The 27411-nt window shown below is 40.6% G+C and overlaps 1 protein-coding gene across 1 annotated transcript; it reads left to right on the forward strand.

Moving 5' to 3' along the window:
- The first annotated feature begins 1179 nt into the window (after window positions 1-1179).
- nAChRalpha2 (nicotinic acetylcholine receptor alpha2) lies at window positions 1180-7939 on the forward strand. The gene is made up of 7 exons (XM_036817468.3): window positions 1180-1924; window positions 3163-3317; window positions 3799-3979; window positions 4982-5141; window positions 5307-5892; window positions 6383-6584; window positions 7596-7939. Exons 1-7 carry the CDS (start codon window positions 1679-1681, stop codon window positions 7788-7790), a joined length of 1725 nt encoding a protein of 574 aa, XP_036673363.2. The 5' UTR covers window positions 1180-1678; the 3' UTR covers window positions 7791-7939.
- Window positions 7940-27411: the final 19472 nt, after the last annotated feature.

Genomic DNA, 27411 nt, shown 5'->3' on the forward strand with positions numbered 1-27411 from the left:
TTACTTCTTCAACGGTACACAAATGTATTATATCATTTAAATAGGTCTGGTAATTCACAAAATATGATTGAAAAATACATATGTTTGTGAAATAGTACATGGCAGAGTACAAATTGAAACTTAATTCCCTTAAATCAACGGTGTTGCAAACTTGTTAATTTCAATTAACCAGCCGAAAACGCTGGTAAATTCAATCATTTTCAATATTCAGTAATTAAATTTAACCGGCCAAAGGTAGTCGGGAAGCGGACTGTGATACTGGATGCCTCGGCTGGTTGTCATCACAGCGAACGCATTACTGGCATTTCAGCAGGAGGCGAATTCAGCCGGTAAATGAAATACAAATGTGGGTGGTGCAAACCGAAAGCCACAGAAACAACTCAAAATCGCAATATGACACATATGTGAACAGACGTAGCAAAATACCAAATAGCAAAACCGAGCCGAACCAACATTCAGGCAAAAAGTATAGCCAGCATTGCAGCGTTAAACATGCAAAAGTGCACAAGTGCTGATAGGTATGTGTGTGTGTGTTTGTAAGTGTGTGAGAGTATCTGTGTGAGGGTCCTGGGCAGACGGCATGTTAACGTAGATTTTAACGAATGTTGACAATTACGAAAAATTTGGTTTCTGGTTAAACGAAATGTGGGCCCAACGGGGCGTATGAGTGTTTGCCAAATGTGCAGCGGTATGTGTACACATGTATGTAGGATGGCTGAAGTTTTCCTTTCCTTTCGTATCCTTTTATTTTTTTTTCTTTTATTTTTTTTTTTGCATAAGTGTGTGCTGGGAGTATTTGTGGGGAATTTTTTTGGGCTGTGGCTCGCCGGAATCGCGGGAGAGAGCCCAAAAAATATCTACGGCCAAAAGAGCACCGAACTTCAGAAGCAAAGTTGTAATGGAGTCTGGGTCTGTGAGGGATTAACACCCATCGAAGAGTGCTCCGCAGAGAGTCCCTTTCTGGTAAGGTGGGTGCAAAAGAGCGAGCATCCTGCTAGGGCTTGGCTTTACATACAGCATGATGAGGTCCACTCTCGCAGGATAACAGGGTGAACCATAGAGCGCAGGCGCTGCGCAGCATCTGCGGCCACATTCCGATGAAATCCCGCCGGCTACAAAGCTACAAAACGGAGGCTGCCAGAGGTCCTGGCCAGGCTACAAAAACAAAACGCCCGTCAGTACGATTCCTGTGAATATCTATGCAGGACAGCACGGAGCAGGGCCCAAAGGCTCGCCCGAAAACCAGTGAAAGTGGTCTAAATAAAATATAGAAAAATATTTAAAAAATTTCTTAACGACTAAGAATATTTTTAAGATTTTTTAGTCTTGAATTTAGCCAAGTGAAAATATTAATATTAGTAGAAAAATTATTAGGCGGCCTGAGAAAAACAAAATCAGCTGCCTGGGCGCAGCGGCTTCAGCTGCTTCAGCACTGCGCCGAATCGAAAATCTGTTGGCAGCAGCGAGACTTGGAGACTTGTAAACACATTTTTAGGCCATGTGCTAAAAGCCAGCTACTCGCTCTGCCCCAGCAACTGCGTCAGAGATTTTAGCCAAGAGGCAAGAGCCAAGAGCCAGCAGCAAAGGTAAACAAAAACCTGTGCGCGTGTGTTTGCATCAATAAAACACCGGCCGCCCGAGCAACGTCAAGGCCTTTTGTCCGCCGCGTGACGTCATCATGGCTCCTGGCTGCTGCACCACACGACCAACCGCCCTCCTCGCCCACATCTGGCGTCACTGCAAGCCGCTCTGCCTCCTCTTGGTCCTCCTGCTCCTCTGCGAAACAGTCCAGGCCAATCCGGATGCCAAGCGACTCTACGATGATCTCCTCAGCAACTACAACCGCCTCATCCGCCCCGTTAGCAATAACACCGATACGGTGCTGGTCAAGTTGGGCCTACGGCTGTCCCAACTCATCGATTTGGTAAGCAAAGAATTTTAATTAGATTTCATTAATTAAAGTCGGGGGGAATTTTTAATAAGGCCGGTCGGTCCACGATTCGCTACATTTGCTGCCAAATTAAAAAAATACAAGAAACAGCGTCAAAGTTTCCAGCAACTTTCGGCGGCTCGTAAATAAAAAATGCTAAACAATAAACAGCAACAAATGGGGCGAATCGAGAGCTGGCAACGATGAAATCTATGAAGACATAATGACAGCCCCTAGCAAACAGGGATGAATTCTAGAAGTACACATAGAAAAAGGTCGGGTTTTTATATTTCGATGTTTAATTAGGATAAGATATACAGAATATATTAAGACAATGGTTATGGTTATTTTATTGAAATAAAGTATGACAATGATATAAAAAGGATTATAGATTTAAATCTAGAAAACAAATTCTAAGAAATATATTCATTTTAAGCGGTAATGCACTGAATATTTCTTATTGTATCATATTGATACTTACATTTTTAGAAGTACTATTATACTTGCAAAATCCACAAATATTTTAAGAAATAATAATTATCACAACATGTCTAACTTGATTGATATTTTGATGCAGAGGTATTATCTACATTACCATTGTGGAATAATCTATATTTACCCATAAATAGTTTGATTTTCATCTATTATATCAGCAACATTTTCTCTCTGTGCATGGCCCGCGGCATTAAAGTGGCATATTTCAATTCGCAACATCAACTTTATTCCTGTCAGCACTGGTTGCTTTGCACCGCCAGATAAATCGCTGGCATTTCTCAAAAACTTCGGGCGAACGGGGAGCACTAGATTTTTATAACATTTCACTCCAACATTTCATTACATGGAGGGGCTCCGTTGTCTGCGCTTGCTTAAAGTTCCCCGGCCAAGTCATTTGTCAGCCGGCCGAGACTGCAATTCCGGGCTGCAGGGCTGGCACTTTGGGTTTTTGGGTGGTGGAGGTCTCACCGCCACCAGAAGGCTTAAAAGGTAATAAAACAAGCCGAAAAGGGAAAGAAGCCCTAAGCTGACAGCAAAAAGCACATTAGCCGGGGGACGGGACGAGAAGTGCAAATGATATAAGGAAGTGCCGGGTAGAAAAAAGGGAAAAATGAATAAAATGCAAATCCCCCTTGATGCATGGCTGGGCCTTAGTCTCCCAACTCCACTTCCCTTTACATTTTTTGCGGCTTGTCGAGTTCTTTCTTTTTTTGTTTATGCGAGCTTAATTTTTGCAGAATCTCAAAGATCAAATTCTAACGACCAACGTGTGGCTGGAGCACGAGTGGCAGGATCATAAATTCAAGTGGGATCCCTCGGAGTACGGCGGCGTCACCGAGCTTTATGTGCCCTCTGAGCACATCTGGCTACCCGACATTGTGCTCTACAACAAGTAAGTTGTTCAAATAGTCCCGTAAGAAAATCTTAAAATTTTAATAACATACAGGAGAATATGGTTCTGAATTTTGAAAACCTGAATTGCATTTAAAAATAACTTGTAACCTTTTTTGCCTTTAAATAGTCAAAATAAAATATTTCTTATTAACATTTAAAACATTTTTTTTATTTTTGGTTTAATTTTTGAGTAGAAGATTAACAAATAATTAATTTTTTTGCCCATTCTTTTCATTTCAAAAGAAATAATAGGTAATAAGTGCCAAGTGTTTAAAAATTATATATGAAGGTGTCTAAAAGTATACAATAAAAATATAAATAAAATATATTGTAGCATACTTTTAGACACATCTATAAGTGATTTAAAAACTAAATTGATTTTATTTGCAACCCTTTATAAGAATTTTTAAAAATATATAATATGAGCTGGTATTGTGATTTTATTAAGAAGAGACCCTGTTCCAAAACTTGTTTTACAGTGCCGATGGCGAGTATGTGGTCACCACTATGACAAAAGCCATCCTCCACTACACCGGCAAAGTGGTGTGGACTCCGCCGGCCATTTTCAAATCGAGCTGCGAGATTGATGTGCGCTACTTTCCCTTCGATCAGCAGACCTGCTTCATGAAGTTCGGTTCCTGGACCTACGATGGTGATCAGGTGAGTGATGGTTCCACTGCCTTAGGTCCTCTGTCTCTATCCTCCCTGTCAGCCGCCTGCAACTTGAGTCTCAGATAAATGGGCGTGGCCAACGATTTATGGTCCACCATTTATCTGCGAGATGAGAAGATGAAAAGATTCGGAGATGAGGGAGCGACTTACACGCCTAAGACGCGGTAAGAACATCGAAAAGGCGTCGTCGGCATCTCGCAGATTAAAATGTGAGAAATTGTATAAAAGTGTAATTGAAACTTGTCTAACCGCTGCACACACACATACACACACACACACCCACATAGTCACCCACTCACGCACACTGTCGCTGAAAGAGAGCGGCACTAACTCACACAGAAGCACTCGACTGTGTGTGTCGCTGTCATAAAAATGCGCGGCCATAAATTAAGCCAAAGTGCGACTTCCACCCAGACCGAGCAGCTTCCGTTTCCGCTGACCCTTCACAGTTTTGCGCAAAGGGACAGGTTAGAAGTGCACTCAAAGAAAGGGAATCTATTTAAATCTAATACAGATAAGGCTCTTATCTTAGTCACAATCAACCAAAAATTAAATAACCTTAAGCAATCGCTATGCTACCTTAGAAATTCAGAGTTCAATATAACTTTAGAAATGCTTTTAAAAATATTTCCTCAGTTAAAAAAACTGTTTTAAAAGTTAAAAATCACTCAAACTTCACATGATTTGATACTATAGTGAACGAATCGGTTTTTTTTCTGAATGTGAGTATGTAACCATTTTTTGTGGGAGTGTAGGTATCAGGTTTTGGATAGGGAACAGAACAGAAAGCCCTTTTCCACCGGGCGTTTGTCAACGCATTTAAATTTCGCTACTCCTTTAACGACTGCACTTGAGCGCCTGGCTGGCGGAGCAGGGATAGGGATGCGCCAGGTGGCGATGGCATGGCAAGTGCTTTTGAAATGGACAGAGGCAGAGGCAAAGGAGCGTTACTTTAACGGCTCCATCAACGGGGCTTTTCTCGATTCGCAGATCGATTTGAAGCACATCAGCCAGAAGAACGACAAGGACAACAAGGTGGAGATTGGCATCGATTTGCGCGAATACTATCCCAGTGTGGAGTGGGATATCCTCGGTGTTCCGGCTGAGCGGCACGAGAAGTACTATCCCTGCTGTGCGGAACCGTACCCGGGTGAGTTTAGTGGAGTTTAAAGCTTCCAATCGCCAGCAATTACGCGAAAGCTCTACCCAAACTCATCCCCTGAAAATTTCCCTTTCCCTCTTCCCCAAAAATATTACTTTCTTTCTTACCGCATCTTCCTGGATTTTTGACTGGCTTAATGGCTGGCCTGTTCAGATATCTTCTTTAATATCACGCTGAGGCGGAAGACGCTCTTCTACACGGTCAACCTGATCATTCCATGCGTGGGAATCTCATATCTTTCGGTGCTGGTCTTTTACCTGCCCGCCGATTCCGGGGAGAAGATTGCCCTGTGCATCAGTATCCTTCTGTCGCAGACCATGTTCTTCCTGCTCATATCAGAAATTATACCTTCGACTTCCCTGGCACTGCCGCTTCTGGGAAAATACCTACTGTTCACCATGTTGCTGGTGGGGCTGAGTGTCGTCATAACGATTATCATACTCAATATACACTACCGGAAGCCGAGCACCCACAAGATGCGACCCTGGATAAGGTCCTTCTTCATCAAGCGACTGCCCAAACTCCTGCTGATGCGGGTGCCCAAGGACCTGCTGCGGGACCTGGCGGCCAACAAGATCAACTACGGCCTGAAGTTCAGCAAGACCAAGTTCGGACAGGCACTGATGGACGAGATGCAAATGAACTCCGGCGGCTCCAGTCCGGACTCCCTGCGGCGGATGCAAGGTCGAGTGGGGGCAGGTGGGTGCAATGGCATGCACGTGACCACGGCCACAAACAGGTGAGATATGCGGTCGATTTTTGTGGTCAGTAAACTCCTTGGGAAGTTTCAATATATATAAAGTGACGCAAATTTTTAATTTAAATTTATTAATAATGGAATTTCAACATAATAATGGATAATAATAGTAATTCAATACATTTTCTTTGGTTCAGTTGTGATTGGCAATATTTATATTAACAAGTGAGTCAAGTTTTCAATTAACAAAACACAATAGAAAATTTTGGAATAAATAATAAAATTCATGGGTTTAGATTTTAAGGGTAAACATCTGAAATTTTTAGAATTTTATAGGTTTAGATATGAAAATATATTTCAACCTACTCGAAATGCGTGATAACCAATTTGTAGCAATATCTTTTAAATAAGTAATACCAAAGTATAGCGTATAGTAGCCCTTTCTGATAGGTCAATGGAGTTCCGCACCCACGCACCTTTGCACATCCTGTCACAAGGACACTTTGATGACCTGTCATCCCTCTACTTACAGATTCAGCGGCCTGGTGGGGGCTTTGGGCGGCGGATTGAGCACCCTGAGCGGCTACAACGGACTGCCATCCGTGCTGTCCGGACTGGACGACTCTTTGAGCGATGTGGCCGCACGCAAGAAGTATCCTTTCGAGCTGGAAAAGGCCATACACAACGTCATGTTCATACAGCACCACATGCAGCGGCAGGACGAGTTCAATGCGGTGAGTCCGGTAGCTGATTGAATTTTTAATTGGAAATTCCGTTTGTCCACGGGCGCCGCCGTCGAAGGAAACCGCAAAAATCGCTTTTGCCGGCCATGTCCTTTCCGGAGCTCACATTCATCCAGTTGGCCAGTTGGCCACTGCCCATCGGCCATTGGCCACTCTCTGTCTGATCTTTTGGCCGGCACTGGCTTTCTTTTGCCGACTTATTTAAGCTTTTGCCATATTTGCACTTTAAGACAACCCGGCAAATCCACTTTTAATTGCTTTTGTTCAATTGACTGGCAATTGGCGTAGCCCCTTGGCAGTGCCAATCCACCCACTTCTCATCTCTTCATCAGCTGGTTTTTGGCCAAAACGTTTCAATCAAACCCCGAATGTTCTTTGTTGTGTGATTGTGGCGTCTGGTTTCCTCGATTTTTCCGATTTTATCCCCCCTCAGCCCCACGCCCTTTGTGTTTTGGCCCTTTTCAGTCATTTATTTTTTCGGGCTTTGCTTTGTTGCCGCTGCGATTCCGCTCTTTGATTGATAACCGAACTGATGCCCGGGCATAAGTAGATTAAGCGAAGTGCTTAATGAAAGCCAATCGCTCAAAGTGTGGGCTTAAAGCGCAATTAACCGTCCTGCATGCAGACGGCTTCGTATTGGATGGAAGCCAAAAGAAAATTTTCAGAACAGCAAATATGGTTCTCATTAAATTTTATTCATATAATAATGTTTAATAATTATTTATGTAGCGTGTGAAATCGGTCAATGAACTTTGAATAATATCCTCTTGATTTTTTTTAATAGCCCTTTTAGGTTTTCTGTATTTATTGTGCAAGATTTTAATACATTTTTGACTTCAATTTAAAGCATTATAATATGTAGACTTATATCAACATAAGATAGAACACTATACCTATAAATATATGTAAAAACATCGTAGTAAAGCTATTTTAAAAACAAATTTCCCTAGGTATATGTATATGATACTTTACTAAAACCATTTGGGTTCTATATCTCAACAGGAAGATCAAGATTGGGGCTTCGTGGCCATGGTCATGGATCGCCTGTTCCTCTGGCTCTTCATGATCGCTTCCCTGGTGGGAACCTTTGTGATCCTTGGCGAGGCACCGTCGCTATATGACGACACCAAGGCCATTGATGTTCAGCTATCCGATGTTGCCAAGCAAATCTACAATCTAACCGAGAAGAAGAATTAAATTCAAGGGGAGAAAAAAAAACCTTAAGCTTAAGACAATTTTCCTAGTTTAATGCAGTGTTTCAGCAAAATTGATGCGAATGGAAATTAAAATTAAAATACGGTATAATAAAAACGTTGGCCCGAAAGCAGCCAAGCAAAATGCTGAAATGCAAAGCGTTCTTTACTCAGCTCCCCTTGCCTAAATTCAGCCCACATTCGCAGTGAGCTGCATGCCAGGAAGGTTAAAGCAAAAATTATTACAAGAAAAATGCTATGAAAAATACTCGTACGTAAGAGGATGCCAACGGCTTGGCACGCCCCCCTTTTTGCCACCCCCCTTTCTGCCGCCCCTGCTTTTTTCCCTGTGGCTGTCAAAACTATTTGCCAAGCATGTGTATCCAACAGCCAGCTGCTGCAACCCGCTTTTCCCATTTTCCCAGCGATTCGAGTACGAGAGAGTATGCCTGGCCTTTTATTTGATAACTGGAAAATTAACCTTTTGAAAATGCGGCAAATGCGCAGGCAACGGATGCCAACTCAAGGGGAAGACGCCGTCGAGGCAACGGGCTTGTGGAAATATAAGTTGATAATGAAGGGTGTGTGCATGTAATCCACTATAATCGTTGGGTTATTAAAATAAGAGCAACCAAAGACTCTTTTCGAGGAGCCAGCCAACCACGATAATTCTCCGAATGTTCCAGTAGTTATATTTAACATCTGTATTTACAGGAGCTTGGGGTAGAACTGTGCATTAAATACAACAGAAAACTCCCTAAAGATTAAATGATGTAATTAAAACGAATTTAAATAAAAGATACTGACAAAAAATATCTACTTAATTATTGGCTTTTTTTATAAAGACTCATTACTTTAATTCAATAGTGTGTAAATAAAAACCAAGGCACATTGGGATATGTTACCATAGTTACCATATTAAAAAACCTCTACCATGTATAACAAATAACTGAAATTTATATTAAAGCCACAGATGAGACCCTCGTACGGAGGGAGATTTATTACTAGCGGCTTGATAAAGCCGCATCAAAGTAAAAGGAGTAAACGAGCCCCAAGGATCTGTGTGAGAAAAAAGAATGAAATACAAAATACCAGATCCAGCCAAAACAATTTCTCAGCCAGCTCTTTCAGTTGTGAGCTGGAGGCATCCATTCTGGTTGACTGACTGGCTCGCTGGCTGGCTTAAAGTATGCGGCAATCAAAAAATGTCTGCAAAACTATTTGCTACAACTGCAAAACTATTTCTATACAAATGTCACAATTTCTTGTTCGTCGTGCATACAGAATTTGCCTTCATTCTGGCAAGCTGGCTGTTTGTGAATGTCATTCAAATTGATGGGCAACAGAGTGGCAGGCCAGCCGCAGTGCCACGCCCCCTTCTCTTTTTGGGGAAAAGGGGGAAAGGGTTTCTAGAGGGGGCTGTCAATGTCAGTTTGCGCAAAGCAATTGCAATTTCTTACTGACTGCAACAAAAGGAATGGCGGCGTGAGTAACGCTGGCTCAGCTCAACAAGTCCTGTTCCTCGGGATCCACGTCCTTTGCTCCTTGCGCCGCAGGGTGTTTGCAGGATTTCGGGGTGTGTGTGTGCATACATTTTGCATACATTCCCCACTATCGGGAATCACTTACGCACACACTTGCTCCCCATTCACTCACTCACTCACCCACTCACTCACCCACTCACTCACCCACTCACTTCCCACCCATTCATTCATTCATTCATTTTCCTTGGGTTCGGTTCCGCTCCGCTGTCATGTTGACAAGTTCAATATGCTACAGAAGCACCCAGAACCCCAGAACCCCAGAAAACCACCCACTGACTGAGTGACTTTGCCAGCTTGTCGCTTTTCGCATCTCGTGTGTGCGTGTGCATCATTTTCGCTACTTCCCGTCTACTTTTCACAGTTCAGCGAGCTGCTCTCCTTTATTTCCCCCCCCATTTTTTGTTTCACGGCTCCAATTTAAATTCATATTATTTGTGCTTCACATGTGAAAAATACAGCAGAGTAGAGGCTGCTGCAGCGATAAACAAAAAGAAGGTCGGATTTATGAGGCAGTCGGATGCTCTGCAACTAAGTGGGGCAAGGCCCGACGAAAGGGCCAACATCTGGCTATAGAAACCATTACTGTATGCAAAGTGAAAAGGAGCGGTTTTTATCGGTAATTCAGAACTGCTCCGAGATGTACTTTATTTAGCTGGTTGAACCCTTGGTGAATAGAAAAAATACATAGAGGAATTGCAGGACCAGAATATTTCATGTTTATTTAAGTTTAACTATAAAAACATATAGTAATTATTAAACAAAAATCTTCATTTGAATTCTTCTAGATACCTACATGAGGTACTTTTTAATCTTCTGAATTTTCTAAACTGTAATCCAGATACAGAAATATATAAGGTACTAGAAAACTTCAAGTTAATATCATAACAGAATTTCAACACCAAAATATTTAATGCCTTATAATAATTTACATTTGAATATGTCTTTTTTAAACATTTTTTTCACTGGAATTTATAAACATATTTATAGTATCTATTTATAAATTGTCAGCTTCACTAAGGATTCACTTTTTGTCCCATGACAACAGATCGGCCTTAACTAGATATTTCTCTAAGCACTTTTAATTCTCACACTCCATCAATGTTTCTGCCTCAAAAAATCGTTAGCAAGATTGAGTTCCAATAAGTTTCTCAAAAAGTTGATTGGCATGCCACATTCTACAACCAAACTAAGAATTCCTCATCACTTTTCAGCAATCCATTTTCATATTGTGGACTCTACAGTTGGTGCAAAATAGTTCCCAATGCTGCAGAATTTTTGTGTACTTTCAATATACACACATACAATATAAATATATATACATATATTTTAAGAATTTATTTTTATTCCCAGCTCTGGTTTTTGCTTACCATTTTTGAGTTGTTACAATTTGTTTTATTTTCGGGTTGCTCACGTATAATTCATTGCATACTTTTTGGCATGCAATTTCATTTCCCGCTGACAGCAGAGTTTGCAATTCGTTTGATTTACCATTTATTTATGTCGTCTGACAAATTCAATTTGATTGCTGAATGCAAAACATTGAGGTCGTCGTTGGGTGGGAAATGCATTTGCTGTTTTCCACACTTTAAATGCAATTTCTGGAACGGTCAGGCAAAAGTTTTTTATCACAGTATTCCCTCGGTTTCCATTTCCGTTTCCGTTTTATCACCCTGCCTCTCCACTGCCATCTCCATGTCGTTCCGGCTCAGTCACTCTGATATAATTAACGTTAACGGAGTGGAGTGGCAGCCTTTTAGGTTGCAACTGGCCACGCCCATTTGGCCGAGACGCCCCCTTTGGAACGATTAGGGCCGCGTGTCACTTGTCTTATTTTATCGCAAAAACAATTTGTCGTCGCCTGTGGCTGCCGACTTGCGGCAGAAGTTGCCCTGACAGCGTTTCCCGTCTTTGGTGGCAAATTTTATAAACGATTTATAAAAGTCATTGGCGCAGTAGTTGGCAGGCGAACTCAAAGTCAAGCACAAACTCAATTCGTTGACATGTGAAAACTTTCGACGCTTTCATTTATTTATGAATTGTTCGCTCGTAAAGTTGCAGCACACATATACACACCAGCACACACACACACCCAGATCACATCCAATTAGCATATTAAATTAAATAAATATTAAACTAACTGCCACACAACCCACAGCCCATAGCCCACATTACGTATACGCCATGCAGTCCAACGTTGTCAATACTTAAAGTGATCAGGACCGCCCAGGAACACATTCACCCACACACACCCACACACAGGGTGGCTAAACTGTCATGCAGTTAGTCATTCACTCATCAAACAATCCACCCACTTCCTCTCCCAGTCCCCAAGGATTATATGCCAGCGGCTTTTATGAGTCCTGTAGTCCTGTGTGCAGGGCCTGCTGGTCTGCTCATAATTTATGCCACTCATCTTAATAATTTTGGGCGCAAAACTTCAACTACGAGAACGTGTAGCAGCGGCAGGGAAGGGAAAAGAAGGATGGGGAGCTGCAGGACGAACAGGACGAAACAGGACCAGCATCAGGCAACCCAAATATTTTAAACATTTACTTAGCCAACATAAAAGCTCTCGGCTGGCAGGTGTAGGGAGATAGAAAAGCCAGTTCAACCGGGGACCCTGAGCTGAATGACCCTTTGATCTAGTTCCATTCGCAAATTGATTCACTTTATCAACTTTCATCTTTAGGATGACTACTTTCGGAGTCGAGTAAAACTTTCAATTGCTTTATTTGCGACTATTTATTATTAAAGACTGCACTGAATTTTTCAGTGGTGTTTCGGTTAGCTTTTAGTTTAAATGGAACTGCTTGGCTTTCTTACTTAGTATTTTATGTATTTCACGAATGATTTACGGGTTTTCTTTTCGCTTTATAGCTTAAAGTTTCAGGTTTCGGATAAATAGCTAAAATACTTTTCTTACTAAATGTATAATAAACATTTTAAGATATTTTTTGTTTTTAATAAACTTGTTCATATTCATATACCATGCAGGATATCACCTACTTACATACAATTCCTTTACCTAACAGTTTCTTAAATCCCATTTTTTAGTTAAGATCTGAGATTCTTTTATCACTTTCCATCCCTGGGCTCTGGTACCCAGTTGGCTTTACCTTTGCCTTGGTATGTTTCATCAGCATCGTCATCATCTTGTCACACAGCATCTTTTACATTACTAAATACACACACCCACATGTCCCATGTCCTCATCCTGGACCTCATCCTCATCCCCATCCCCTTATTTCTACCCACACCACACCGTCCCATCTCTATTCCTATCCCCATTTGCTGTTTGTTTTAGTGCCAATGTAGCATAGTTTTATGCATATCCAAGTAGTCCTATGTGCAACGTCTTTGTTATGGCATAACTTCATGTGGGCGGCCCTCGGTGTGCATGTAAATGTCCATGGGGGAGTCCTTCGGGAGGTGGGGATCAGGAGGGGAATCACTCGGTTCCGTGACTTGCTCTCAGGCCAAATTTTACTTTACATTATCCCCCCCGGCCAGCCTTAGTCCCAAAAACTTAAGCGTTTTGACTCCTCTTGTATGAAAATATCAGCTTATCTTGGGTACCATTCCGAATTGATTATGAAATTAAGTTTTAAGATTCTTAAACCTTAAGAGGTAGTGTGCTGTTATCAAAACGCAATTTAAATACCCTTAAAATTACATGTACAAAGTCCGATAACAGTTCATGATGTTTAAACAGTTTTAAGCAAGGGCGCCTTTTAAAAACAGCAAAAATTGTGGTCAGAGAAGGGTTTTTCAATGAAGTTCCCAGTCTGCCAGCTGCAAGTTGCCAACTTTCACTGCCGGCACAAATGCTCAAGCTTACCGAATGACTTCAGGTGTCATTAAAAAGGCACTTGCAGCCATTAGACTTGCATTTACCCCCAATCCACTCACTCACACACACACACACACTGCACTGCAAACAACCTTCGAAAGCCGCCAGTGGCAGCACTTTGCCCAAATCCAATTAACTTGAACTGCAGCCAGCACACGCACACCCACACCCGCACACCCACTGCATCCATATCCACATCCACACCCACCAGAACCCATCCACATCCTCGACCCATTGAAAGTGCTGCAGCGAAGCCCGACGGGCATTTGTCGGGATAGCTAAGCAACTGCAACAACGGCTACGGATCGGGCCAGACCCCATGGAAATCCCTTTTGCACTGGGCACACTGAGAAAAAAATGTACCCCTTAACATATCTTTGAAATTTCAACAAAATTTTCAGAAAGAAAAAATGTATATCGGTGGAATTTTGAAGTAATATCTTGAACAAACTCATGAATACATAATACTTTCTATAAATAAAATAAGAACTTAGAAAATTATTATAACTGCTAATATTCCAGATACCAATATTACTATTGAACACAGCATCCAATAGTCTTGTACCCATATTCAACTGAAAAAACGCTTAGAACGGCAGATCTCCTTTCTTTTTTTTAAGTTTAAGACCTACATTTAGTTTAATATCCGGAAAACTAGGTACAGAGCTCTTTAGTTTATATCTCACCATTTGGTATATGTTTTAAAATCTTATCTTTCCTCGAAAAAATAAAAAACCTATTAATCACGCCTTTCTCGCAGTGCACTCTTCTGCCACGACACCGTTGTCTTCGGCTCTTGTTTGCACTGCAGATATTATAAACATTTTTCGAGCTTTTGCATATTTTAAGGCGTTGCTGCCATTACTCAAGTGAAGCCAAAATGACTTAGGTGACAGCGCAGAGGAACAGCAGCAATAACAAGAGCGAGCGGCACAATGGAGCATTACAAATATCCTTTTGAGGCAGCAGCCGGCTGCTGAGGCCAATGTCGCATAATAAAGCGAGCGGCATTCTTCATTCGGGGGCTGCAGGGTTGCATTTAAGGGTGCAGGGTTGCAAGGATGCAGGGTTGCACGGATGCAGGGCTGCTGGGATGCGGGGATGCACTGCACCCACTGTCTCCTGTTCCCATCTCCAGACAAAGCCCCAGCAGTTGAATGAGTGACTTGCAAACAAGCCAGGATCAGGAGCAAGTGCAGAGTGCAGGGCGGAAGGGCGGAAGGGCGGAAGGGGGAATGGGTAACGCTGCCCGGCAAACTGGGTCATGTTTACAATTAACTTTTTGGCCCACAGTGGCGAGCAGAGGTCCTCCTCCATTTTGCAGCCACAACCGCAGCCTCAGCCGCATCAGAATACGAATCCGAATCCGAAAACGAATGGGAATCAGGCCCATCCAGCATGCATAAAGGACTCGACTCGGTGTCCGCGCCGGCTTAGCGTGTTTTCCGTTTGGCCTGGCTAATGGCTTGTGACCCACAAAAAAAAAGGAAATACTTCACAAAATATAAGCGAAATAAAAAGGGATACCAGAATGTGCCGGAGTGTATATATCCTTGAGTAATATTCACATTCAAAGAGTTCGGGCTGCCCTCAAACATTATTAAGCGGTAATTTTCATTTGTAATGAGACGCCCAAACAGCCTCAGCTGCCCCGATGCATTATGCAGGTCCTCAAACAATTGCCCTGATTAAAATATCCTTGACGGCTAAGACCCGGCCGAATTCTCTCGCTGTGTGCAGCCCCAAAACCTCGAACCGCCAAACCGCAGAGCTGTCAGCGTCGATTTTAATAAGCCTAATTAATAGCACAGCGCACAAAGGATATTTCGCATAATGCACTCGAAACTCCATTATGGAAAATGAAGTGGGGTTTGTTGGGGTAGAAATTCAGAAAGACATTTTCCCTGTTTTCAAAGTAAGTCTTTTTGTTTTATATTAAAAATGTACGCTAAAACGAAACGTGTTTATATTATTATATTATCTTAAGGTTAAAGACTGCTAGGACTTATATAGTAAGACTTATATAGTATATTGTTAAAATTTTTAAAAAAAAGAGGAATTATTTTACTATAAAGCATTTTTAATTTTAGTAGAGTAAATATGAAACACTATATTTTTCAAATGGTTTTAAGTTCCTTAAATTTAAAACATAGGTTTTATGGCGAAGCAAACAATAGATTGCCCAATTTCCTCTAAAAAGCTTATTGACTAAACTTCAAATGAATTAATCTAATGCCAATTAAAAGGAATTCGCCTTAATTAACTTCTGGCACATCAATGTAAGCTTTACTTTGAAATCAATAGGCGATCTCTCGTTATATCCTTAAATGCTCTCATTAATGTGGCTCAACTACTAAATGAATTTGCCTAATGACCAACAATAAATTCCAATTCCATTCCTTCCCGGATCCCAGAACACATCCGCCTCCCCTCTTGCCAGACCCAAAAATTCAATGCATAATTTCAAAGAGTTTGCACCTTTTGTTTTGTTTTGTTGGAATGTGCTTCGTTTTGTTTACTTTGGGAGGAGTTGGGTCGATGGTTGGTCGGTTTGCGGATTGCGGATTGGGAACAGGAGCAGGCAACCAGGCTTGAAATTATGCTTCCTGTAATTTGACATGCAGACAAAACCATTTAACACCCCGATGGCTGCATTGTTCTGGCTTCTCACTTTGTGGTCGGTCATCAGGCCGAGTGCAAAATTCCAGCATTTAATATTTAAAGCCAGCAGTCGTGAGTCGACAGCCGGCAGGATAATAAACAACAACGAGTTGCAAATGCATCTAGCCAACATTCCCCCCACTTGCATTGGTGATTAAAAACTCATTAGTACTCAATACTTTTTAGTTTGGCGCACTGAACTTGGTTATCCAAGTACAGAATTTAGTGGCAGTATGGAGCTTTAAGGACTCTCTCTCCCTTTGCCATCTTCTAATTAACTTTTATTACAGTTTATTGCTGTGCAGCATCCAGAACCGTTTTCATATTTTAATTATGTTTAAGTGTCATGATTTTTAATTGTAAATTATGGACCAACACAAAAATAAAATAAAGCGGATGGAGCTAGCTGGAGCAATGATACCAGGAGACCAAAGCCGCGCAGTGTCCTGTGCAAAGGATTGGTCAGTGTCCACTTCACGGATGGCTGAGACAGGGGCGCCGATTTAGGGGTTATATTCAAAAAATATTATAAAATATGATATAATATAATCTATATAATCATGCAAATTATATAAAACAATTTCCTTTACTACCAAACTAAAGGTAGTTCAATAAAATACCACAACAAATTATGATATTTCTTAAAAGATACATTGTAATCTTCGTAATGAGAAAACTAAGAATAACATTCTAATAAAGTTAAAAAAAAAACCAAAAATTGCCAGGATAAGAAACAATAATTTATCTATTAAATATAAATAGTTAGCTTCGTATTCAACCCCCTTCGAGGACGCCTCTGCCTCGCGTTAGTTAGCGACCACAGGACAACAGTCAGACCGCAGAACCCAAAATCCGAAACCAAGCCAACGAACGTCAGAGCAGCACGCCACCTCATTCCTCAATCCCTAGCCACGCCCCTGACGCCCATGACGCCCCTATCCCTACCCCCTTACCGCACGCCCATGCCATAATTATGCGCTTGAGTGCTTGATTATGATGGCGCTTGGCTGACAACGATGATTACGTAGCCGCTCTGTTGTTTGTTCATTAATAAGTGCAACAAAAACGCGTCGCCATCTTCCATCCCCTAGCAGCACTCACACACGCACACTTTTACAACCGCATGACACACACTAGCTCAAATACACACACGCACACACACATTGTCATCAGCGTTTTGCAGTTGTTATGCCCTTTTATGCGGGACTTGTCACTTACACGCAAAATTTAGCAAAAGCTCCTGCGATAGCGAGGTGTTGTAGTTGTCGTTGTCGTTGTTCTCGACTCAACCCGCATTTGTGTGCCTGTCTTTGTGCCAGTGCATGGGTGTGAGTGAGTCGCATGTGTGTGCACTCTCAGTCGCACTATTCACTCGCGCTCAAATTGCATATTTTGCAGCTTGATAGCTCATTACGCTGACACTTGATTGTTGCACGTACCTTCCAAAGAAGCTGAGGCAGCACCACCAAGTTTCCCCACGAAAATGCTGGCGATCTATAACCAGAGATGGCAGCGTGAAAAGGTTATGAAACTGTTCCAAAATATATATTATTAACATTTAAAACATGAATCATATGTTTACATCTTTGACTGTAACACATTGATATTTATATATAATATTTTATAAAACGACTTAAAATTCTATGTTATTGTTCCTTAGTAAAGGACTTCTTTTCCCACGTTACTTTACTAATCATACTTTTTCATAAAACCTTTATTCGATCGGTGCTAAACTGAATTAGTATTATAAAAATATTGGCTAACTAATTCTAAAGTATTTTATTGATGGAAGTAACTTCAAGAATTTTTCAAATGAAAATGAAATCTCGAAAGTATACTTTATTTAAATTTAATTTATTCTTATACTTTAAGATTTCTTTTGTTTTTATCATGAGGTGTAGTTTATACCTTTATTTTCTCATAACATTTGTGATCCCTATTAGTTAGAGTTTAAAGTTCTTAACAAAAAACTTAAATCCCCGCTTATGACTGCTTTGTATCTGCATTTCAGGGCACCTCTATGCCTCTCGTGTGCCAATCTATTACCGAATTTAAGCGTTTAAGTGTTATTACGCACACAAGTACATACAGGAAACTCGCTCCAGCGATGACAACAACCTTTTGGGAAACTTTTCCTGCATTGCCAACGACATTAAAAATCCATTTAGCGCCGAGCTCAGTGCAGTGAAATCACCAACAACGAGGGCAGGAGCTCATCACCGTGACCCCTCGACCCAAAACCCCTTCGCCGCCGCCCATGGTCCTTTGACAGCCCCTCGCTAATAACCCGTTGAGTGTCTGTCGTCATTGCTTTTGTCATGCAAGACAACGTTGGCTTTATTGAGTTAGCTGAACGAAAAAGAAATCTGTTAACCAAAAGTGAATGCGGTGAAGTAACAAATTGTCTCCGACACTTTTTGCCAACTTGGATAAATGTGGCGATTTGAAATTCAGGCATCAGCAGAAAAGCGCAGGGTTATTTGGACGGAGATTGAGGTTTACTTCGCTTCCCTTATGTAATTAAGCGCTGCGAGGCCACGCCCATATGGCGAACTCTGGTGCTAATGCTCGTGTCGCTGATTAGGCGCAATTAACATGCTTCACGCATAATGCTGGTCACACTGCAACGTCAACGCCCACGCACAGGGACCTACATTCACACACTCAGCGAAAAAGGGGAGGAAAGGGGAGATCGTCCTTTTGCAGTTCACAAAAGCTAATCAAGTGGTTTAATTGGAAAGCAAACTCGGATTTAATTGTCACTCGCATCGATAAAAGAAAGCTCGGTTAATGAATGCTAGTCTCGCAGAGGAACCAGTCACCCGGTGCTTAATTCTGGTAAAACTGCTTTAATATAGTGCTTACTGTTAAGCACCATCTGCATTTTAATGAGCTCTTGAATGGGTTAGATATATGTGAACTTTAAAATTAAAAGAGGCTTTAAATTATTGGAGGAATCTAAAGATTTTAAGTGCATTAAACATTTTTTAGTTTCTTTAACTATAGTTAAATTAAAGTTTATATTGTATATAAAGCAAATATTGCTTAAATTACTAAAGTATAAATTGTATAAAATTGTAAGTTGATGTATAATTTTTCCAATAGTTACTAGACCTACATGTTTCTTAAATTACTAACCCATGAAAGAAAACAGGATATGAACCCGGAGAAAAACTCTACACACCAAAACCAAATAGAAACACGAATCAAATTAAGTAAATTACGAAAGTAACTTGAACCCGAGAACTTGGCTCAAACAAAATCAATCCCTATTGAAACTCGACCACTATTCCCAGTCAATGCGATGTTTATCTTTAAATACTGAGCATATGCTAATGCATTTTCCACTCAAGGGCTGCTTCGGCACTGGGAAAAGATGGCCATGGAGCAAGTTGTGAAATCAGAGCTCTCCAAGTCAGCCAGCTCAGTTCTGTTTAGTTTGGGTTTTCTTAAAAACTTTCCCTTGTACCTGCACTCTGGTCTATCGAATTTCCACGAAATACTAGATGCTGCATTTATTTTGTTTTCAAATACAACACACACAAAGGTGAAATAGGGAAAAGATGGAGAAGAAAGAGCGCTTACTTTTAAAACTTAATTTATATGCACGCACACACACACAGCGGAGCAGACAAGCCAAAGGATTCAACTTACAGAAGAGGGAATTTCCCGGCACACAAGGACGCATGGGTCCAAAACCCCTTTTTCCACCCACTAACCCTCAAACGCTGGACAGCACTTTGTTATATTTTTCTGCAATTTTCAATTTATTTCAATTTTTTCGGCGCTTTTATAGTTTTACTCGCATCCTGCTCCTGTTTTCCCTTTTTTTCTGTTTGTTTGGTTTTTTGGGAGGGTGCGTGACATGGCTTGTCTTTGCTTAAAAATTTATACTGCGCAGCCAAACAAATTTATGGCTTGACAATACATATAAAAACGGGGTCGCCACACTGGCCCCTGTCCCCAATACCCATGTGAGGTGTCAAAGTTGAACTCGTAAAGCTGGCAAAAAAGGAGTTTAAGCTATTTCGTTGAATGTATAAGCGCCGTAAAACACTCGTTGGCCATTTACATTTGAAGTTTTTTTATAAACGAAGTTTACAATTCAAGTTTAACAGAAAGTCTTGCTGAGTAGCTTGCAAAAATAACGTAAATCATTTGTAAATGCTTGAAAATTATGTATTCATATGGGTAGAATAATAAATTAATTTACGACATAAACAAATAAGTTTCATATTATTACTTATAAATTATGTTATGGTATTTTTTTATGAACAAAAAAAACCCACAAAGAACGCACAAATATTTGAATATTATTATTTTTTGAACAAGCTTTATTTATGTTTTTATAAGAGGGCAACAAAAAAGTCATTGAATGTATTTAAAGTGGACAGCGAAAAAATCTAAAGTCAACAATTTCCCCAGGCGCGAATAAATATTGGTCAGACATTCAGTTGACACATGAGTGCACTACAGTTGGTGCCGTTTTGGGACTTTGGAACCCAAGACCCTAGACCAAATAAGAAAATTTTCAGCCCCGCTGCTTTGCATAATTTGATTTACGGAATCCAGCCTTCGATGCTGCTTGACTATTCAGAACGCGTCGGACCATGGCTCATTATATTGTTTGTGCGCACAATTAGTGGCCGGCTAAGTACAATAAATTATCATAATAAGGCGGCAAATATTTGCAGGCACTGCAGCCGGCAAATTGGATTGCAGAAAGAAATGAGATATATTTACTTGATCCGAGGGCAACAATAAATCCGCCAGAAGCAGTGACACCAAAGCAAAGAGGCAAACTCATTACAAATTGCTGCATTAATTTCAACTTGACGGGGCTGGCGAAAAGGTGAGAGGCAGCCACTTGAGCTGCAGTCGCTGCTCCTCGAGGAAAATGCAATTAAAAGGCGAAGGGCACAGGACATCTGCTGGAGGAACGGGGAGCGAAGGATCCGTAATTCAATAAGGAATTGTAAGACTGGATGGCACAATACAAAGAGCATGGCAGGCGACTTGAAGCAGATTGAAATTAAGTGCCGAAAAAGCAAATGTACGGGAAAAAATCAACCAGCTTCGTTGAGTATTCATTGTATTAAAATTGCTTGTAGATGATTTTGGACCTTGCAAAGTGGGTTTTTAGAATCAAATAAATTTGAACAGGACTCTAGCGTAATCCAATTACTTGAGCAATAGAACAAATTAGAAAATGAAAAGGTTTACAAAACTAATTATAATTAAAACACGGCGCCTTATTTATTTAATTCACAAGGATATACTGTATTTAAATAGAGGATTTTCTTAGAAGTTTGTTACTTTAATAAAGATATTTTTAAAAATATAAATGAGTTTTGAAAGCTAAGAAACTTTTAACTATGCTTTACATTGAAAAAAAATGAATTTTTCAATTTTGAACCTTAATATTGTTAAATAACAAATGAATTTAGTTGTGTATATATTTTATTTACATAAAGAACAAATAAATCTATATTTTTCGCTGTATATCTACAACAGAGAATGACCAACGAAAAAATTCTATTGAAAAGAGGAGCAGACAAGACGGTCAAAAATTGTATAAAAGAAGACGAGCGTGGGCGGCCAAGGGTTAAGGCGACGGACAGCTGTTTCCGCTGATTAATTGCCCAAACGCAAGACATGCAAATTAAATTAGCCAATAAACGGCGGGCGGCCTGACACCAAGATGGAGTGAAACGGAAAGGAACCAAACCGAACCGACCTGAACTGGACTGAAAGATCCCGGCCAAAACCGTGAAAGTGCCAACTTAGAAATTTCGCGTTTTTTCTCCCCTCATTTTATTTTATGTTATTCTTTGTTTCTGGCAAAAGGTTACACAGCATTAAAAACAAATGAAGCCCTAATGGACTTCGAATGCAGTCAAGGGAAAGGATAGCAAAGGGCATTGGGACAGAAGGGAGCAAAAAAGCAGGAAGGGAGGCTGGCAGGAAGGAAGGATGTGAGGGGTGAGGGGAAAGGACTTCGGACAGAGGACGCAGGACACGACTGTAGAGGCCGGTGTTGAGCCAGTTCAGCCACGGGGCAGGCACAAATAATTGGCTTAATTTTTAATTGACGCGAAATTAATAGCCTCTGCCAGTGGCCAGGAATTGAGGGGAGGCGGCGAAATGGAGGCACACGGCCACCGGAGTCCTCGGCGGCATGATAAATGAAAGCACCGAAGGTTACGTCAAAGTTTTGACCAAGAGTTTCAAAGGAAAATACCCTAACCACAGGAAAGGTTAACATAAATGAAAAATCTTTAAGTATAATATTCAGAAAATAAAAAATGCGGTGTATCTAACAAAATACACAATCAAAAAATAATATTTTACTCCCATAAATTGAGAACTTTATCCAACTGCCTAGTTCTTATCATTTGTTTTTATTCAATTCCTTTAATATCTTTCTAAAAAGTATATTTTTTACATTTTTTTTTCATATTTTTGTTATTAATTTTCTTAATACCCCTTTAAAAAAAGTTTTTTCTTGAAATTTCAAGTAAACCAGTTCTCAAATATCATACAAAGTTAATTTTAGAAGTGTAAACTCCTTAGCAAAACGGTTATACCTTTCCCCAGAACTCCGTGTGTTTCGCTTAAAAATTGAAAAACTTGAGTCCAAGTTGGAGTTGAAGGCGTGCCTCAGTTCAAACTAAACTTAAGTTGAGTTTGGCTCATTAGCGTTTTTGGTCAAAATTATTAATAGCAAGGCGGCGGCCACGCCCCCTGGCAGGAGTGCAATTAAGCAGCTGTTAAATTTAATTAAGCACCAGTTCGCCAGGATCCTCCCCGTGAATATAAGCAACCCCCCCCCCCCCCCCCACGAATCCTTTGGCACGTTTCCCTTTGCCTTAATCACGGCCCACCCTAATCAGCATATGTATGTGTATGTGTGTGTGTCTACAGGTGAGCCTGCAGGTGTGTGTATAAAGGTGTGCTGGTGGCTAGGTGTCCGCTAGTTAGTTAGCGATGTCGGTGTGCTGGGATAAACTTTTCAACTTTTCCACCGGCGCAAATGTTAAGCGTGAAACTTTCGCCCCTCAACAACTTCGACACGAAAATGGTCTGGGAAAAGGGAAAGCGACTTAGATGACTCCCAAAAAAAAAGTTTTCGCATAACGGAAACGGAAATACACGTCAAGTGTGTGGACAGGTGGCTCAAGTCTGTGCGTGTTTGTGTGTACCAAACAAGACGAAACAACTATTTATTTAACTGCCAACATTTTTCGGGGTGAAGTGGGGGATGGTTGTGCCCATCAAGAATCATCATAAAAACTAAGTTTTCGGCCCAAAAGTTTAATTAGTCGTTGGTGGAGATTTATTTGGGTTAGTGCCTGAGATATGAGGAAATTTATTAGATTGTACAGATTAGAAGAAAGGTTGATTTACCTGCAGGGGAGAATTAATGGCTTTGAAATGTATATTCGACTGGGTTTATTTTCTTAGTATTTAATTAAATAAACTTATCTCATATATTTTAGAATTTTTTTATGCTATTATCGTTTAGTTTTCTAAAACCACAAAAACCAATCTAACCCATATTTTTCCTCATACCAAATCGCTTTATCTCATCCAATTTATGTGATTGTTCAACACGATTTCATTTTCAGTTGCTAAGAGATTTCCTATCCTAATGTACTTTCATGCAACCCCATTTCCAAACCTTCTCCACTCGTATATTACCTTTGCCCACACCACCCAAAAGCCACGCCCCCTTGTCACGCCTTAATGTGTAAATTGCTACGCCCGCTAATGCATTTATCCTCGACAGGCGACAAGTAGAAAGAATACAAATAAAAGACATCCCCCAAAAAATAAATCGAAACAGTAGGGAAATACGGAATCAGCATCGCGAGAGCCACTTAAATATATAGTTGATATATTTTACATACACGAAATTGGTTTTTAACTGTATTCCAAGGACAGGCACACAACCGCAGAAGGCCAGAAAAGTTGGGGAGGGGGGTTTGGGCCAATGGAAACTGAGCCTCTTGAAGCGACTGAGCAATTTCATTTTACAACCACTCGTTGTACTTATTCCTCCTTTTTTTCGTGAGTTGGCCCTGTTGTTGCTCTTGCATTGCGCCATTTAATGTAAATCGTAAATTTAAAATGTCATGTAAAATGGTGGGCGGCTGGGTGGGGAAAAGGGGGCGTGGCACACCAGACACTCGAAAGATCCGAAAGCCTCCACTTAAGCGACAAAAAACACCGAAAGACAAAGGCGGAAAAAAGTGCAAGAGGAGATGGCCAAGGAGCGCAGCGAAAAATGTTATTAAAAGCCGTCGACTCTGATTGTTCCAGCAGCAGGACAATGCCATAGACGAGGGTCCTCAATCAACTGGGTGTTCCAGCCATGAAACCGCTTTTATAACCTCTTTAATTTAGTTTGAGATTAAACGACATTTTAAAGAAGAGAACTGGATACCTGGGATACCTATAAAAAAGCCTAAAGTTAATTTAAACTCACTTGGGTTTTTTGAACTCACTGTTTCGTAGTGAAACTATTGAACTTTCTAACTAAAAACATTGCATACTTTTAGACACCTTTTTAAAGTGATTTAAGTGGCACTTACTAATTCATTAATTCTACCTCACAAATATTTAGACGCTTTAAGACATTTTTGGCATAGTTATCTAATAATAAAAATGAAACATGATGTATTTATTCTAGACAACAAAACAAAACTTCAATAATTATGCACAATCACTTACTTATATCTCGGTGATTAAGGATTGCGGAACGCTTAACTACTTGGGCCTGCTGGCTACGAAAAGGGGCGTGTCCCTAAGCTAAGGTTTTTTGCCTTTAATAGAATTTTTATGAACTTAAGTAAAGTCGTGTCCAAATCCCACGCAGATTACACACGCACACACACTCGCCACCGGGCACATCCACAGAGATGAGAGACTTTCTGACTTACGCAACAGCAAAAAGCTTTCAAAAAGGCTAAGACCGCCCATCGGCCATTTGAAGAGGGGGTAATGGGGGCATTGGAGGCTATGGGCCAAAGTGGGAGTGGCAGGATGAGTGCGAGTGCGTAAAATGGCAGTTAATCGTGACCACGTACCAGGACTATTAATAAAAGCGTCTTTAGACCTACATTTTGTGGACATTTCGTTGCCATTTCGACTGCACAACAATGAAGCCGCAGAAGAAGCAGAACTTTGGCGCATCATTAATTTCACGCAGTGTACAACTGTCGAGCCTCCCCACGCTCCACTCCCTTCGTCTATTTTTTTTCTGTACCACCAACCCCTCCTAGACAAAAGCCATGTGCAGCTGAAAAAAAAAATAAACAGGCAAAAGGCAAACTTAATAACAACAAAATGGCCTTTGTGGCCTCATCTTGGGACTGGGTCACTCACACACAATGCCACAGGCACACATGCCTTTTGCCAAAGGCAGCAATTTTGTAATTTATCATTGCACAATATTATACACTCCCATATGTTTGTCGCTGCCACCGCTTTGTTCATGCCAAATGAACTTTAGACTCGGAAAGGGACTCGACTTAACTATTTAAACCCGTCAATGACCCCCACAAATCACTTGGTCGTAGGGATTTACTGAAAGAGCAGCAAATTTATTATTAAAATTGTACAATATAAGTTTGGGAATATTTATTAAAGTTGCCAGAACAGCTAGCATAACATTGAAAAATATGGTAACAAAGTATTTAAAGTACAAAATATGTGCCAAGCTGCTTATGCATTTCAATCATAACATATATTTAAGTAAAAGCAAAATTATTCCGATTTTATAAAACTCTAAATCCCCATTCTTTTTAATCACAGGAAAGCACACCAAACAAGCCCCAAAACCCACTAACGGTTTAATGAGCCAAACAAATCGCCTGCAGCCATAGCCCAAAAATAGAAGCACAAAAACCCAGAAAACAAACAAGGAATTGCTTTTAAATTAAATAAATATCTAAACTGAAAGCGAACAAGCCACCCGCTGTGGTTTTAGCCACCCCAAGCCGCCACGAAGATAAATTCATGTGCGGCGAAACCCCTTTGGCGTATCAAAGTCATTCGCACATCGACCGCACCCCTTTAGAACTCTAATTGACGTGCCTTTGGTCAAATGTAGCAATTCCCTGGTTTTGGTACATATTTTTTCCTGTCACGCCGTCGGACACAGCGACACACGAGTGCATTTCAAGGGTGTTTATGTGTAAGAGGACACTGTAAAAAAGATCGCTTAGTTTGGAAATAAATTTACACTTAACTTTGCAGAATGAGATCGAAAAATATTATTAGGAATATTTTATATATGGTTACCGGAGGTAATTCAATTTAAAATGATGAATTACAAATAAAGAACAGTATAGAATTTCAATATCGTTTAAAAATTTTCATAAAAGTGTTTAAAAGTATGCAACAAAATATTTTGAGACCGGAATCCAAGGGATTCATTTCGAAAGACGTCTTTAATGCATTCTTTTGGACTTCTTAAGCAATTACTTTAGTGATTTCTTTGGATTTCCAGATTCGAAATATATTTCAGATACTAATCTGGAAAGTTACTACCTTTTTTTTACTGTACGTGAAAGTGCACGAGTCTGTATTGGTTAGTTGGCTGGCCAAACTTAGCATCGCACGTGCTTCTCTCGGTTGCCATTTTCCCCATTTGGCCATTTCTAGCTCAATCTTGGCCTAGCCAAAACTGTCCTGTTGGCTAGGATGCATTCCGCGCTGCGTTTCCTTTGCGGCAGTTTAGTTTATGGTTTTGATTTCCGTTGCGCAACTCGTTTCTTAATTAGCTGCCTGGACCATTTCACTCTCGGTTTCCCGCTTTCTTCTGCTTGTGGTGTAATTGACCGTGTAAACTGGGCTTAAGTCACTTAACAGTCGCTTAACACATGCAGCTGAAGGGATGGCACCAAAAACCGAAAAAAGGATCTCCTGACCCGAAAGTCTTCTCGATGCCATTTTTCTGCCGGCGGAGAGACGTGGGTGCGGGTTGGTTGGACAATTTGCATATTGTTTTGTGCTTTGCTGAACTTTAGCTTGTGCCCGAAAATGTGTTGCATACTTTGCGGCTTTATGCAAATGCCATCACAGTGGTCACTGGAAAATAGGGGACACTATCCTTGAAGTTTCAATTAAATTATTGAAAAAATATTTAGATATTTGCAAATTTAAAGCATTCATCATAGAGTTTAGAAAAAATAGAAGAACTTTTTTATTTTATTTAATATTTTTAAAGCTCTAAAAAAAAATGGTTTGTTATTCTTATCAAGCTTTCTTTAACCTCTATATCGAAGAAACCCCCTTAAACATTTTACATATTTTTTAATATTTAATTAGTTTTTCTGCTCTGTTGGATACAACAACTTGCATTCACCTCTGACCTCCACTGTAGAAGAGTTTTCATGGAGAACAGGACCCGGACCCGGGACAAGTTTGCCGCTCTGCGTGGCAAACAAATAGAAATTAACATGACATACTTTGCCCGGTTCGCAGCTCCTCAGCTCAGCTGGTGTCGGGAGTGGATTTTGTCCCTCGAAAGCCATAGCTGCTGCTGCCGCTGCTGTTGATGATGA

The sequence above is a fragment of the Drosophila suzukii genome, chromosome 3 (genome assembly GCF_043229965.1).
Source record: "Drosophila suzukii chromosome 3, CBGP_Dsuzu_IsoJpt1.0, whole genome shotgun sequence".
NCBI lineage: Eukaryota > Metazoa > Arthropoda > Insecta > Diptera > Drosophilidae > Drosophila > Drosophila suzukii.

Coding starts and splice junctions, on each gene's coding strand:
- nAChRalpha2 (XM_036817468.3), top strand. CDS start 1,679: ATGGCTCCTGGCTGCTGCACCACACGACCAACCGCCCTCCTCGCCCAC. Junction 3,318..3,798: donor GACATTGTGCTCTACAACAA/GTAAGTTGTTCA, acceptor CTTGTTTTACAG/TGCCGATGGCGAGTATGTGG. Junction 5,893..6,382: donor GTGACCACGGCCACAAACAG/GTGAGATATGCG, acceptor CTCTACTTACAG/ATTCAGCGGCCTGGTGGGGG.